The 17,178-nt window shown below is 39.1% G+C and overlaps 1 protein-coding gene across 1 annotated transcript in view; it reads right to left on the bottom strand.

Moving 5' to 3' along the window:
* Positions 1–266: 266 nt before the first annotated feature.
* Positions 267–17,178, bottom strand: part of LOC140245834 (uncharacterized) — a 66,810-nt gene continuing 49,898 nt past the window's right edge. The window contains exons 8-22 of the mRNA XM_072325336.1: positions 15,724–16,030; positions 14,656–14,811; positions 13,696–13,848; positions 12,834–12,914; positions 11,756–12,226; positions 10,767–10,817; positions 10,016–10,141; positions 9,139–9,201; positions 7,585–7,647; positions 6,709–6,771; positions 5,736–5,939; positions 5,170–5,239; positions 4,379–4,538; positions 2,598–2,729; positions 267–1,850 (exon numbers count right to left, since the gene is read on the bottom strand). Coding sequence (XP_072181437.1) covers positions 1,755–1,850; positions 2,598–2,729; positions 4,379–4,538; positions 5,170–5,239; positions 5,736–5,939; positions 6,709–6,771; positions 7,585–7,647; positions 9,139–9,201; positions 10,016–10,141; positions 10,767–10,817; positions 11,756–12,226; positions 12,834–12,914; positions 13,696–13,848; positions 14,656–14,811; positions 15,724–16,030 — 2,196 coding nt within the window. The 3' untranslated portion in view covers positions 267–1,754. The remainder of the gene's footprint in view (positions 1,851–2,597; positions 2,730–4,378; positions 4,539–5,169; positions 5,240–5,735; positions 5,940–6,708; positions 6,772–7,584; positions 7,648–9,138; positions 9,202–10,015; positions 10,142–10,766; positions 10,818–11,755; positions 12,227–12,833; positions 12,915–13,695; positions 13,849–14,655; positions 14,812–15,723; positions 16,031–17,178) is intronic.

Here is a 17,178-nt window from a genome sequence, read left to right as displayed (position 1 = left end):
TCATAATTCAAGAAAATCTTTTCTCATTTCACATGGAAAATCAGGGAGACTAAATTACATTTTGATTAAATAAATGTTGATCATCAGCTGCACTTTATAAGATTCCTATTAGAAATCGCTAAAGAGCTAAAGCAAAGAATACAGGTGATACCAGTATACAGTTGTTGTCTTGAAATGTTTAATTTTCAGTTTCCTTACATCCTGCCTTAGGCCTTCTTTTTTTTTCATGAAAAAAAAAAAAATCACACACACACAACTGCACCATGCAAACTTATACTGAACATACATTCATCAGTCTATACTGGATGAGTTTTACCTGATTTGTAGCTTGTTGGCCAACATGGTAGATGCAGCAAATCAAAACACACAAATACAACGGCACAAGAAGCATTGACCTAATTCAAAATATCTACGGATGATAACAAGCATCAAAAGACAAAAGAAAACACAGCTCTGACTTAACAATAAGGAAGTAAAGCTTACCATACATCACAGTGAACTGAGTGGGTACACCTAGCAGTGCTCATCACCCAAAACATGGTTTCTACTTTGCAAAGTTCGGGGATGCAACAGACAATAGCTGTCTGCCATAGCTCTCTACGCAGCCACATTCACAAATATATCTTTCCCTTGTCACACTGACTGAAGCACATGTCTCTCCATTTGTTCATACGCTTCTCATCACAGCCTTGACGTAGAATCCACCCTTCTGGTGGGGGGTTGAACGTGACAGAGAGGACTCACGTGGGGGAGGGGAGGGGGAGGGATACCACTGCCAAAGCCCCCTAGGGAAATAAATTATCTTACGGACTGAACACTTACTATACGGCTACAAAGGATGCCATGGACGAACTGGTATTGACATTAAAGTCAAAGTTTGATGTAGTACTGAACACAAAGCAAGAAGAAAGCGTAGAGGATATCACTTTCGGTCCAGCTGGATAAAGTTTTGCCACCAATGACTTCCACCCGTATTAATCACAGTACACGGGGGCTGAGGGCGGGGGTTGGGGAGGAGGGTTGTTGGAAGGGGTAAACTACCACTCTTCCACTAACAACAAAAGGAGATCACCTCGGATAAATTTCCCAGATGAAATGGTCAAATGCTTCCATTCTGTCTGTTCCAAAATTTGACATTAACAAAACAACTTGAAATGTCAGACATATGCTCACACATCAGGGCCAACACTTCAACATATCGGAGAACACACACAAAACCACAATCAAGTATTTGCAGAATTTGCACATTGCGTAATCTCATGGGACATAGACGGGTTAAGGTGACTCAAGATAACATATGAATGCACTGCCACATAACAATGCAATATAGTATTTTACCCATTACAGCGTACAGTAATACCTGCCCTATATACCACCTGTATAAAAACATATCTGATTTCTCAAGTGGCCACTATTAAATAGACCAATCTTGCCATCCTCTGGTGATGCATGAATCTACACAAAGAGACGTCACGACCAAAAGGGTCTGCATTCACATTCAATCATAAAAGATTTCTGTACATCATATTTACTATTTCATCTGACACTCTTAGATATTCACAAGTGACCATTTCACACAGCATCAGGCACCCCTCTTCTCACTGAGAATAAAATTCTTGTCTTCGTCCTCGTTCAGTCTCTCCTCTTGACCGATAGGTCAATCGAGGAGGATGGACTATGAGGGGAGGATGGCGATGTGTGATAACGTGTCTCTGTCGCACTTTCTCGCCTCACTGCCGACGTTTTAGACGAGGTCATACTTCCATCCACATGGCGAGGATACTCTGGGAGACAGCTGCTATGATGGCTATGATGATGACTGAGACAGGCAACCACCTCATCTGCGCCATCTGGTGGGGAGTACAGAGACAGAATCAAGGATGTTAATACATTGCAATGATAACGGTGCAAACATCACAAATCACGGTTGCAGCATCTAAACAGCATGGCTAAGATTAACTGGATCCAACAGATCACAAACAGAGATACCTCATCAAGACCTTTCAACTGACGGTTTTCATTGAAAGACACTTCCATGTACCTTTGCGGATAGAATAATTACTGCGTATTAGATGAAAAAGATTGAGAGAACGGATCATCAAATTTTAGCCTCAAACATAACTTTCTTGCTGCTGCCATAGTATGTAGCAATGCTCTCTACAGCAGGTGAATTTGTGAGAACCAAACCACTACCGTTGTGTTGTCATGACAGTCTTGTAAATATTTTCTGACATGGTATCCTATACTCCCGACATTAACATTAATTCAAACCAGTTTTAAGTTTTTTTTATGATACCATGCCTTGCATTTTTAGCTACCAATCAACCAAGCTTGATAGAGAAAGTATAAATCTAGAGCAAGATTTACACAAGTTAAGACCATAGTTTAAATCTAGACAAACTTTGCAAATACCAACACTAGAACAATTACCAGCCGGGTTAAGTTTAATTCACAATCAAAAAGGCTAAACTTGCAATATGAGAATTTACTTGATGAGAGTTCTGAGATTCGAATGATTTCCTGCTTTGATTCTTCTCCAATCTTGATCCAAGAAAGCCGTAGTACCGGCGGATACCAGTACAAACAGGGCAACTTACTGCATTATTTGACTTTGCCTTGGTCAGCTCCATGGTAACATTTTCCAGACGTTGCCTCAGGCCGTCCACTTCCGAGCGGTCATCCTGTGGTCCGGCCCGTAGCCTCTCTAATGCTTCCTCTGCTTTGGTCAGCTGTGATCAGGAAATAGACATCAAACTAAATCAGTCACACTAATGCATATAAAAAGAGCCCTTCACAAAATCGGAGGGTATGTAATGACTCTTCCAGCTGATGGTTGGACACTTATTCATACCCAATCCCTGCTTGTGACTGGCCACAATTTTGGTGGCCATGAGGTCAACACCATGATCAACAAGGAAAAGTAGAAATTACGCGGTGCGTAATATATGTCCCCGCCGGAAGTAGCATTTAGTAGCAAAATGTACAATATAGGTAAAAAGATCAAGGTCAAAGGTCAAAGAAGTCAAAGGTCAAAATTCTATGTAGAAGTTTTGAAGCCCTCACCTAGTGCCATCACATAAAGCAAACGGAATCGAAATCGGGTTAGAAATGGCGAAGGAGTAGCATTTTGTAGCCAATGTACAATATAGGTAAAAAATCAAGGTCAAAGGTCAAAGAAGTCAAAGGACAAAATTCTGTGTAGAAGTTTTGAAGCCCTCACCTAGTGCCATCACATAAAGCAAACGGAATCGAAATCGGGTTAGAAATGGCGAAGGAGTAGCATTTAATAGCAAAATGTACAATACAGGTCAAAAATCAAGGTCAGAGGTCAAAGAAGTCAAAGGTCAAAATTCTGTGTAGAAGTTTTGAAGCCCTCACCAAGTGCCATCACTTAAAGCAAACGGAATTGAAATCGGGTTACAAATGGCAAAGGAGTAGCATTTTGTAGCAAAATGTACAATTTAGGTCAAAAATCAAGGTCAAAGGTCAAAGAAGTCAAAGGTCAAAATTCTGTGTAGAAGTTTTGAAGCCCTCACCTAGTGCCATCATATAAAGCAAACGGAATCGAAATCGGGTTAGAAATGGCGAAGGAGTAGCATTTTGTAGCCAATGTACAATATAGGCAAAAAATCAAGGTCAAAGGTCAAAGAAGTCAAAGGTCAAAATTCTGTGTAGAAGTTTTGAAGCCCTCACCTAGTGCCATCATATAAAGCAAACGGAATCAAAATCGGGTGAGAAATGGCGAAGGAGTAGCATTTTGAAGCAAAATGTACAATATAGGTCAAAGGTCAAGGTCAAAGGTCACAACTGAAATTCTTTATAGAAGTTTCAAAGCTCCCATGTAGTGCTATCATATAAAGCAAACAGAATCAAAATCGGGTTAGAAATGGCGAAGGAGTAGCATTTTGAACATTTTGATCACACACGGACGCACGGACGGACGCACGGACGGACACACGGACACACGGACACACACACGTACGGAGCCCGTTTCATAGTCCCCTGCTCGAACTCGTTCGGCGGGGACAAAAAGAGACATTGGAATGCACCTTTCCCATGACTGAATATAACTTGAATGTTTCCATACAATGTCTTTTGTTAATCATATTAGTATTTAAGCAGTTATTGACAGATGACGCTGTTAGCAGAATCTTGGTTTGGAAGTATTTCTTTTTTTTTAAGATGCATGCAAGTAATCTGAAAAAACAAGAAAAAGTAGAAAAATTATCTTAAAATACATGGTACAGATCTTCTCTTAGCCACATAATTGATGATCAGGATATTGTAAATCAACACAAATCAATGTGCATTTGCATTGCATAGGTCCTTTTAATGTCCCAGACCAAAGAGGGTTGGGCAGTGAAGGTCAGTCACATACCCGTTTCTGGAGGTCATCTCTCTCCGTCCTAAGGTCATCCACCTGTCTGTCCGTCCCTCTCCTGGAGTCTGCCAGCCTCCCTCTCTCGAACTCCGCCTCTTTGAGGAGGAGCTCCAGTCTCTCCACCTCCCTGCTCATCTGACTCCTCTCCTGCTGAGAGCTGCCAGGGGAGAAGCAGAGAATGGTGCTCAATCCAAACATCAAATTCAAATTGCATCTTCATTCAGTACAAGCAGTAAAAGGTTCAATAAGAGGACACTGACCACTGCTAACAACGGAAGAAATTCGCAGGTTTGATAGACACACAAACACACAAACACATGTTTAAATATCTCGAGCAAAAAAATTTCACGATAGTGATGATAAAGATCATATTCTTGAATGATACAGATATCGCAGACTTCAAAATAGATGTTAAGAAAAGTCATTGTAAGAATGCACAGATATCACAATCATTTCAGGCCTACTTTGAATGCAGAGAAGTAAGGGCAAAAAACAAGGTATTTCATCAAAATATTTCAACTATATGCTAGTTTTCTCATACACCCACTCCATTTGGTATTGACTGCACTCTGAGGAGAAATAATGACCTTTGATGTGTTTAGGCCACATTCTTTCATTAGTTTTTGGTGGGCTTTTTCCAAGGGGATAGCTATATGTACAAGAATAGGGACAAGGGCCATGTCAAAGAATGAAATGATGGAGAACAGACAGCAGAGAGCAATGTCTTTCTCTTTACAAGTCAGACATAGGAAGAGGTACAACGGGAGACAGACTTGTCTCTTTCTCACCTCTTGAGATCTGTCTCCAAGGCTGCCATCTTGGACTTCAGATCCTTATCTTCAGACGTCTTCTTCTCATCTACACAGAGAAATACAGGCATGTACACAAGATGTCACACACTGGTCAACTGCCTGATCAGGATGCAATCTCCATTAGATGGAGGCCAGAGCAAAACCTTGTTTGACATATTTCATGTCGGTGTAAAAACTTTCTTGACACCTGCAAATGAGTCCTTCTGCGATAGTTTATTGCAGAGATACCACCAGTCTACCACTGTCGGAATCTAGCCATTCCTTAATCCTGTACATGCCCATGCCCATAATCATAACTTGCCACGGTCCTTTGGTGGCACTTGTAACTTCCACTCTTCTTGGCGGCAATGAGTTTAACAAACCCACTCACCTCTAGTGTCACAACACAACGGTCCTATTGTAACATCTTTAATGATATAATCAAATATCTAATACATTTTTAGTGTACATATATTTGAGCCAATTGATGAAGAAAGCAAACCAAAGGAAATGCTGACTGGGCATCAGGACACAAACAGGGTTTGTAGAGAAAAATGATTTACCTAGTACATTCCTGCTTTCCTGCTGTTTCTCTAGCTGGGTCACTTTTAGCTGCAGCTCCCTGGTTTCTGCCTGTAGTCTCTCCTTCTCCCTCCTCTCCCCAGCCAGCTCCTGCTGTAAGGAGCTCGCCAGGGCCACCTCTTTCTCCAGCTTCTGCCGAGACTGCCTCTCTCGCTCCAGGTCATCAGACAGGGCTCGGATGCGGACTGAAGCAGGAAGATACAACAGTGAATTAAAGGTTTCTTGCAAACAGTTCTCAGGGGCCAAGCTGCTGTCTAGTATGTAAATAAAGCATGTCTACCACACATCTATCCAATTTAGTATATTTACATGGCATCTTTTCACATCATGACAGAACACAAGAGTTGCTACACAACTATCAGCATTTATAAAACATGTCTCCTCTAATCTTCAATTACATAGTATAGTTTACCTAGGGTTTTTTCTCCCTTGCATTACACTGATTTTTTTTTTTTTTTCAGTCATTCGATAGTTCTCTACAACATGGACTGCTGTAAGGAGAAGAAGATAAACCCCAAGAACTACCCACTCTCACTTATCACATTAGTTTCCCCTTTGTGGCACAATCATAGAAAGTTACAAAATTGGTACAACTCTAGCATTTTCTGAAAGAGAATTGTTTACCCTGGTCAATGTATAATCTTTCCTGACTTACTCCTGGCTTTCTGATAAAACAAGGCAACAAGGGATTACAAAACCTCAAACTATCATATTTAAGAAGAAGCCTACGATGGCTCTATTCAATTGAAATGTGAGAGAGGCTTCTGCATTGTGCACTTTAGGCAAAAAAAACAAACAAAGCCACATACTTACAGACAAACTACAATAATATTATTGCTAAGCTTTCAGCTGTGGGAAACTAAAAATACATGATAAAAAAAGAAGACACACTAAAAATGTACATGATAATGACTTCCTTCATCATGAATTACTTAAAGTATCTGTAGTATTTACCTTTACATGTTTCTAGTTCATTCTGTGTGTTGCTTGCTGTTCCACTCGTTTCTACTAGTTTTCCTGGTACCAAGAAAAGAATAAAAAGACAATGGTTTGAGGATCATTCAATTTAAACAAATCACAATAATAAATCATGATTAGCTCAAACAAACAATAATTAAATAATTAATCCCATATATGTATCAAATAAAGGATGGGGGGGCAGAGGGGGATAAAAAGTATGAGATACAATAAGAGTGCCATATAAATAAATTCTGTCAAGAGTGATATGCTCTTTATGATTTCTTATGCAAAACTTTCAATTGTTGTAACAATCTTGCAATGCAAATACCAGTGGAACTAATGTTCAGTTTTAATTTTCCTTTCTTGGCATCCACCAATTTTGGGATCTACAATTCCTTAATATTGAGGGGATCATGACAGAAACCAAATTCTAGGGACAATTTAACAGATTGCAAGGTACTCTGATTTATTCAAATGTTGTATTCATTTAATTGATTGTCATAAACACTCAGACGAAGTTAAAATTACATTACCATGTAATTATGTTACAGCCTTTGAAGTTTATGCTAACGATACATCTTCTTTGTGTATTTCGTCAACAAAATATCTGATTACTGTTGTAAGTCTACTAACGAGTGACATCAAAAAGTCGAGCCTGTTCCTCATTCAGGCAAAAATTGGAACTTTAATAATATTGATAATAATAATACAGGGTACTTATAATGTGCCAATTCCACATGACTAATGTGCTCAAGGTGCAAAACTTTGAATCAAAGAATTTGGTTTTTCTAAACCTGCTATTGAATAAATCCTCATAATGAGACAAGAAACTTAAGAAATCATGAAGCCATTTGTTGAATAGAGACTTACTTTGCAAGCTTTCTATGTCGAGACTTTGCTTTTTGACAAGCTCAGATTCCTGTTTTAGTTGCTCTGTGCGTCAGTTCAAAGTGAAATGCAGACATAGATTAGAAGAAGTTAGAACATCTTGTTGCATAAAAAATTATAATGGTGCACAAAACCAGAGTGAAACATGGTTAGATATACAGTGCTATATATACAGCAATAAAATTAAAATCATATATATTAATATCATATATAGAAACATATTAGTGTCATAAATGTGAGATGCAGCACATATCTTTTATAACAAAGTCAAAATATGTTAGAGACTCCTGGGCCCGGATTTGCAAAGGTAGTTTGGATCTAGCCATTGAGAATGCAAATTTTGATTGCATTAATGTGCATAACGCATTGTGTATGGAAACAGACATCCAATGAATGCATGCTAACACATACAACTGTATATGAGGAATGTACACCCATTTCACACTTGTTTTTGTCCACAGACTAACTTTAAATCGCGAACTTGATTTAAACTACCTTTGTGAATTGGGCCACAGAATCTGGTGGTGAGACTAGTGATAGTCACAATCATCCATCACACACTGATTAAGAACTGCAAACACAACAGATAATTCTATGTGATGTCTATTTGGCCTTTTGATGAGCACTTGGTATAAATAATAGGTGGAGTGTATAACACATGCAAAGTGCAACCAAAAGATCTTGTCTATAGTATACACCTTTGTGCTGCGTATTTTGATATACTGTAAGACCATAAATTTTTGCATGTTTGAACCTTTGCAAGGAGCCAAGATTTGCAAAAGTAAAATTCTCGCAAAAGTTATTGTCTACTCAATGCATTGAATGCCAGCATAATGACATACACTGTTTAAGTATGTGTATTTGTACCAGCAATACGGTGCTTTTCACCGTACAAGTACTTGTACTAACATGCGTACTAGTAGTGCACATTCAGTTTTTTGCTTGTTTTAAACTATGCGTGTTCAGTAGTATGCATGCAGTTTTGTTGTGTGTACTATACCTACCAACAGTGTGTGTTCAACAAATCCTTGTATTACCAGAACATGTAGGACACTTGTAATTTTTCCATGGTCAATGACTAACGAAAGTTTCATGCCGCAAAAAAAAAGGCTATTCACGAAAGTTTCATGCTGCGAATGTTTCTGAATCTTTTAATAATATATTTTCCTGATAAGTCTGTTGTCACTTGTACAAATCACTTTCAATAACTGAGCCAAATCAGTACATCTTAGCATTTCTGGCCATACTAAACTTGCAGTGTTTGCTTAGTTTAGTTTCATTCAGGGTAGACACTGAACCTTGTTTTGACATTAGGGATCACCGTAGTCGATTTGACAGATATACAAATAGTGCAAGAGAGACATCATGTTCAAACATGAACAGATCTCTGACTTAACGGAAACTAGTTGTTCTGAAACAAATGTGTTAAAATGATAGCATAAAAAAAAAAAGAAAATAAAAGAAAGGAAACTTCAAAAGACAATAGTGCAGAATCATTAGTCACTGCATATCTTGCCTACAAAAGGAAAGTCTAACCTTTAAGAGGTGGTAATAAAGCTTTTGTTTCTCTTGATGATAACTCCGCTGCATCAAGTTGACCTGTACAAACACATGATTTGAATAAGATTCACACTGTTTAGAAACAAAGAAGGCATGAACATATTCCTGGAAAGTAACTTCCTAGCTAAGTGAAGTTACATATAGGCTCATAATGTAACCTTGGAAGTCACAGTAGTGCATGTCTGAAGTTCTGGAAGCCAACACAACCATTCACACTTTGAAAACAACATTCCCAGCAAATATCTGGTCAAGTTGGGTCAAATTCCTCCTCCAGATCTATTTTCATCTCATTCAAAATATCTGTGTAGGAAACACTAATGAACAAACTACTTATATCACTCTTTAGTAGCAGAGACACATACTAGATTTTTTGCATATCTATCAACCTATCTAAGTATACAACACCTGTATCTGTACTGTAATCAGCCTTAAAGAAGGGGGAGGCCCCTCCAAAATTTAGCAATGAAAATAACATCACTGACAAAAATGCATTAATTGTATATTTTTCTTGATCTTCAATTTGTGAATGCCAATGAATGGATAAATTAATAAGTTTATATCTATATTGATATATAGATAGATAGATATAACCCTCTTGGAGCATGTGGTAACAGGCAAACACTCTTTGTCAATAGCTACTAATATAAAATGCAAAAACATGTTCGCAATATTGTTCTTTCAATCTAAACTTACTGTGAAGTGATAACTGTATCTGACAAAGTCATAATTTCTGTTTTTTGATGGATGTTTTGAAATGAAACTATGAAAATCCAACGACATGGAACAACAGGTTTCTCAGTATAATTTCTTACCTAGCCTCACTGATGTGATATCAGAGGTTTCAGACAATTACCTTGTAAACTGACAGCCTTGTCATGTGCTATTCTGGCTTCATTCCGTGCTGAGCTGAGTTCTTTGCTGATCGATTCCTTCTCTGACGTTAGCTGGCTGTATTTGGACCGTAGTGTGTGCAATTCATCTTGAGAAAACAGAAAGGCATAAAGAAAGATATTTGATAACATAAATTTCAAAATGGAAACCAAAATAATCAAAGATAAGTCTCAATTTTAGTGCATATCTTCCTGCATTTTTATTTTCTTTGTCATTCTATTCTCTTTCTTTGTTTCTATCTTACATTTTTCCTGTTTTCTGGTTTCTAGCTTTGGAAGAGAAGGGGAAGTAACATGACAGAAGAAAGTCACTCTACACACAAAATTATGATCAAATATTGTATATCGATGTAAAAAAGTCATGAGACACATAGCAACATCATTCAACCCTTAAGTCTGATTCAGGAATGGCAAGATCCCTCAAACCTTCAGGGTTTTCACTAATCTAATCAGAACATTTACACCTCACAAAGCATACCTGAGTCAAGTACTGGTTCTAAGAAAATCCACTGAAATTATCTTCTTAAATCTTGATAATGAAATATGGGTGGGATGGACAGACAAACGGACAGATCGACCGACCGATTGACGGATGACCCCAAAACATGATACCTCCAACACTCTTCCGAAAGAAGGAATAAAAAAGTTATTTACTTTACACTCTCTCTTTCTTCGGTTCAAAGGTTAATGCCCAGAATAAATTGACTGTCTTACCTTTCAAGGTGTCTATTTCTAGAAGAGTTGCATCCAAGTCTTCAGAGTGTGCTGAAAACAAGATTCAGAAAGTCCAAAATGTCAAGCACAGACTCACTATTCATCACCAACCAACCATATACTGTAGTATGCTAAATGAACTAAACAATCAAGTCAAATTTGCTTTTAGATACTTGCTTCCCTCTAAAACACTGTAATCCAATTTGCTATTCAACCATTTAGTTTTCTCCCAATTGGTGTGTCTCCCTCTTCAAGTTCTTCTGCCACAATATGCCTGGAACATTGGCATTTCCATCATCCACTACAGAAACGACATGGGGTCCATTTCATGAAAGTCTTACAAGGGACTTGTCACTCATAAGACACATGTATGAGAGACTTCAAGAAATGGACTTTACTTCTCTTTGAAAGTCTCTCATAGCTACATGTACTGATGTGAGCGACTTTGGCCATTCTGAGATTTATGTAAAGACTTTTATGTGATGACTTCATGAAACAGACCCCTGGACCATGTTGGCAATTACTGATCTCAGACAATTTATGGCTTTCCTGAAGTTTTTTTTTTCTGTTTTCAAGCCACTGTACAATCTAAGTAAAACATAGAAGGAAGAATTACAAAAAATAGATATTTCTCCACTTTCCTGTTCAAATGAGAGCTAGAGTTTTACCTATGGTACCTTACCCTGTAACCAAAAAGGCCAGATTGGCACTGCCCATGAAAAAACTTTATTCTTCACTTATCAAGGAACTATGATGCCATGAAAACTTGGCTCTCACAACTTAAGGTGTCAAAGAATCTTAAAAAACAAGCAATTAAAAACACTTCAGCATTTGAGACTGTCCTAAAGACCCTGCAGATAGCTGTATGAACAGATCTGAACAGCTTTGGAATTGTAAAGGCCTACGGCAGATTTTATTAACTTATCTTCATGTGCACTAGTTTGCTCTTTCAGATGATTCAATAATACAGCACTCAGTAAACTACTTACAAGAGTTGGTACCATGAACGTGATTATGGAGATCAGAATCCCTCTTGGCCCCTAATCTTGGCGGCGACGACGATGACAAAGATGACCCTGAAAATGATGAGGGTTTTAACGTTGACGAGAACTCCTGGCTCATGACCACGGACTGCTGCTGCCGCTCCTCTTGTTGGGAGACCACTAGGGGCTCGTCGACCAGAGTCTGTACATTGATTGAATCCGTCTCCTCCTGTCCAAAGTCCCCACCACCCCTACCACTGTTCTCCCCGCTCCCTGATAACCGCTCCTGCAGCTCACTGACTGCTCTCGCCACGGCTGCCCTGGTGGTCTCCTCAGCCTCTTGCAGCCGCTGCTCCAGGGATGCGATCTCCCTCCGGTGCTGGTCCATCTCCCGGTGAGCATCATCCACTTTGCTCCGTAGGCTCCCTATCAAACGATCACTCTCCACCTGTCTGATCTGAGCATCCTCCAGCTCCACTGAAACACAAATTTAAATCTAACATGTAAGATATTCAATTCAATCTAATAGTGATCACTACATCAATTCAAATTTCAGGAATGATAATTAATGATAGCTCGAGTAAAATCAAGCAAACGATACGAAATAAGTACTTGGATATAAAAATATAAGAATATCTTGTTAATCATCTTCAAGATACAGCCTGTAAATATTTCAGAGGACAGATCACATGTTAATGCCAGAGTTGGAATCTGACCACTGGGATGACTAACTGCATGTGAATACTATGGTTACCTCTAAATAACTATCTCTCAGTGATGACACTGTCAAAAATTCTTCTTTTTACAAATTGATGAGGCATTCTGTTTTTTCTCTCTCTGTTTTCATCTGTCTTGTGCATACAATGACTTTGTCCTCATCAGGTCCTGGCAGTGAGTCTGCAAAATCATCCTCGCTGAAACAGTTGGTATCCTAGTAACCACTAGTCGCGTTGTTCCTGGTTTATTTGTCACCACAAATTTATTGTATCCACACCACGGGATGCTCTCCTACACATGCAGAGTTTCTGGTTTTCACACGCGAAAGAAGACATTGTGGGTATTCCCATTTCACTGAAATACTCACGTTTGTATTTCTTCACTTCTCTGAAAACCATCTCTTCTGCAGAATTCTTCAAAGACTTCACAGGTTGCACCTTAGCACCATCTAAACACATACAGAAAGAAGAATGGTGAACTCTTATGACACACTTATGATTTGAATACAACAAATGATATACTGCAAAAGTGGTAATTTTAATAACATTTCGCGCAACCAGAAACCAGTGCAAAAATAAAAGCACCCACATATTTTTGCTCATCGCGTGTTCCAGTGATTACTGTCTCGATTCCGTGGAACTAAAAACATGCAAAATTCATCTTCCCTGGTCGACTGTGAAAAATTACTTGCTACAGCAGGTTTCATAACTATCACTGCTGCATATATTTGGAAACTATGACAATGCTATATGACAATGCTTGCTCTTGGACAGTGTACTTGCCGAGAGCCTATATTGAAGGTGACTTACTAGTCAGGAAGTCATTATTTACCAAAAGACTTTCCCTGGGAGGCACTAAAGGATATGACATCACAGATCCTTATGGCATATGGTTTGCAGATGTTACCTGGCCAATACTAGTATACCAAGATGATATTTTCTTTTTGTCTTCCTAGAGGATCCAAGCTTTGTTTTGCATTCTCTGGCATCATCTCAGCATGATATTCCTGTCATGATACATTAAGGTCATTTATATCATTCTCAATTTCATTATATCTCCCGCAGTGAAAATATCACAGGTTAGTGGGGAAGACTGGACGTGCAGTGACCTCTACATGCTATGCATACAGGTAATGTGACTCTATGGGTCATCTCGTATTCTGGGAGCCCTCTTTGGGCAGAGTGGTGACTGGGTGAGGATGCCGGCTCATAAAGAGTCTGGTGACTTACCACTTCTCTCCCTGACCCTGCCATTGAGCTCCTTGCCGACAGCCTCCCTCCACAGGGACTCTACCTGGACACCAGACTCCCTGGTGGGTGTCCTATCGTCTCCGTTGGTGATGAGTGCTGCATGGTGGCTTGTCATGTCATCATCTACTGCCCCTAGAAACACAGGATGTAGTATGTGTGATTACATTTTAATCTCTGTAAACTCCTTCACAGTTCCCACAAAATGTTTGCTTTATAGTCATGTCATCTACTCTCCATAATTCTTACAGCATACTTTCTGAAAATAAATGCTTAAATTTGCATTTGTTCACCTGGGTACAGTGGACTCCCATTACAACAAAGTCCTCAGAACCGGCAGCTTTCTTGTGTTAAATTTTCATTATAACCAAACAAACAATCAATAAAAAAACATAAAGCGAATAATGTTGAGGCATGATTTATTACTTCACAGCAACTGGAATTTCGTTATAACCGTGTTCATTATAACGGGAGTGCACTGTAGTAACTTTTTGGAAACATATCATAGGAAGCAGTTTCAGGAATATCAATTTCACTTTCATAAGTTCTGATAGAATGGGCACAAGACAGGAAAAGTGGAGAGGCACTTTTCACGCACATTTACTATGCTACATATACCTCATGAGGTCATAAGCATTATGCCATGTGGATATACAATTTCATGGGTAATAATGAAAAAAGTCTGACAAACAACATCTGCAAAGCACTGACCAATTATAAGATAAAACGGGACATTGCTGCTTGAGGAGTCAAATGTACTTAACAATAAAAGTGTCATTGCATCAGCACCTTCTCTTTCTTTGACACAACTTGATGAAACATTTGAATATCAAAGTTCTGGCACTAGAGGCAATGGACAAAAAAACACAAAAGTTACCCATTCTCTTCTGCTCATTTGAAAGAAATATTGGATTGTTTTTTCTCCACTTGCTCTAGACCAACCTGCAATTCTTTCCTTGCCGCTTTGGTCTTCACTGCCAACATTTGATGCAGGTACAATCTCGCCCGAATCATTGACCTGGTCAGCGTCTTGGCTGGTCACGTGACCCGCTGCGCTTCCTGCCAGCTTCAGGGCTTCTTGCGTTTCTTCCAGCCGTTCTTTAAACACAGAGAAGAATATAGCATCAGTATGAGTTTAATAATGGAGAGAAAGTATATGAAATACATGGGACATATAATTTTCACATTTTAATCAAAGAAAATCTGCTTTGTTTGTTGACTGTCTCAATATCTGAACCTTTTTAAGATTGCTTCACATCAAAAGAAGCATCGAGTGATATTTGCTCTGTGCATGATATAATCCATCCCCCCTCTCTTTTTTGAGCTACTCATATTTAGCTATAAATCCATTGATTTATCCATTTTTCTACAATGTATCAAGTCATCTATCCAGGGTTCCCACAGAAATGTGAAAACAGAATTCCATGACTTTTCCATGACTTTTCCATGACTAAATTGCTGCTTTCCATGACTTCCTTTCTGGCATGGTTTCCAAAATCAGACACGTTATGATGGCCTCCACCTCCCCTCACAGCCATCCGTTCCACCCCCTATCTTAATCATGACATGTACATCTATTATCAATAGTATATGTCCCGGGAGTTATGTAGAATTTGGGATGTCACAAAACTGGGAAAAATGGAAAACATGAACACCAATCATAATAGCAGAGTATGATCACAGAGTATGAGAGTTGCGAGACACGACAAACTGGAAAGCTGCCATAGCCAAGAGGTAAATGCAATTCCATGACTTTTCCATGACTTTTCACAAATTTTCCAAATTCTCTGACTTTTCCCTGACTTTCCATGACCACAAATTTTTCCAGGATTTTCCATGACTGTGGGAACCCTGTCTATCAGTTTATGATCTATGCATCTATCTTTCCCATGAACAAACACTAGCACTTGGTAGCAAAGTATACAAAGAATAATGAAAGGATAGGGCACACTGTGAGTCAGAAGATTTGCAATCTCATTTTTTCACGTCTTGGCCTGCATGCATGCCCACCTTTGGTAGATGCTAGTTGTTTCTTGATGATGTCATTTTCTGCCTGGAGCTCCTCAGCCCTCGCTCCCAGGGAGCTCTCGGCCTTCTGCAGGGTGCTGATCCTTTCCTCCAGCTCTCGCTGCTCTCCGCGGAGTCTCTCCAACTCCTCCTGGTGCTGTTTGTCCGCATCGCCCATCTTGACGAGCAGCTCCTGGCTGTCCTTCTCCAGCTGGGAGTACTTCTCCAGTAACAGGTCCTGCTCCTGCCTCAGGTTCTCCAGCTCTTCCCGCGCATGGGCGCACTCGTCTTCCGAGTTACTCAGCATTTGCTGTATGGGCGTTGGCACAGAAAGAAATTTGGAAACATGAGAGTCAATATGGCTACATAATGAAGTAAAGGTTTTTATTTGACTGTTGGGATGAAAAGAAATGATTACATTGAAGACTCACTCTTGCTTCTGCAGATTGGGATCATTTTATAAGCTGTATGTATCTTAGCATTTGTGAATCTTGCCTGTGCTGGAGAATGAAATGATGAGGAAATGAAAAGGTGTGTACCACGTCAAGAGAAGACCACAAAAACACACACACACACACACACACACACATGCGGGATGTTCTTGTCGCACATTACACATTTTTCAATAGTCAGCCCCGCATTGCAATTTCCTGCTCTGATCATCAGATGCAGTCAAACTTGTCCCAGCAACCAATATTGTTGGCAGCCACATGTGTACAGTTACTAAGATTTCATGAACAGATAACAGTTTAAATTCAGAACAAGCTGTCCATTGTAGCCATGTGGATGAGTTGATCATTTTGTCGTTGTCATTCACTGTTTGCATGAAGTCACTATTACAGACATGATTGACCATACCTGACCAATAATAATGATAATAATAATAAAAATAATAATAATAAAGCCACAGTGACCTGTCCACATCCCTGTAGGTCTGACATAGGACATATTCAGCCATTATTTCATTTTGTCAAGCACAAGTATATTTATTATTTCATATTGTCAAGAAGACATAAAAAAAAATGAAAATAGGCAAAGTCTTATCAGCCACATGGGTAGACCACGGAATGAATGTTACACAGACAACTTGCAAAAAGCAAGAATCATACTGCCTGTAACAGACAAGCCTTGGTTGCGCAAGACTGACCAAGTCTGTGATCACATCCTGCTACTCATATCACATTTCTTTCTAAAATGACTTTCCGTGCTTCAATGTCTCATATAAAAATCCTGACTTCTTGAGTTTCACTTTCATTCTGGAATCCTTGGTAGCTTTTGGCTCACACCTACATGTAGTCATAAAACTCTTTGCCAAACATACAATCCCTCACCTATGCAAAGGTATTTTATCCCCAAAGTCACATTTGAGAATAAAGAAATATATGAATATAAACTAACTAAAATATGAACGAGATATGAAACTCGTCACACTGAAGACGAGTTAGGTGATACGCTTGG

This window comes from Diadema setosum, chromosome 2 (assembly GCF_964275005.1).
Source record: "Diadema setosum chromosome 2, eeDiaSeto1, whole genome shotgun sequence".
Classification (NCBI taxonomy): Eukaryota; Metazoa; Echinodermata; class Echinoidea; order Diadematoida; family Diadematidae; genus Diadema; species Diadema setosum.
The sequence above is the reverse complement of the archived record's forward strand: the minus strand, read 5'-3'. Positions and strand labels throughout refer to the sequence as shown.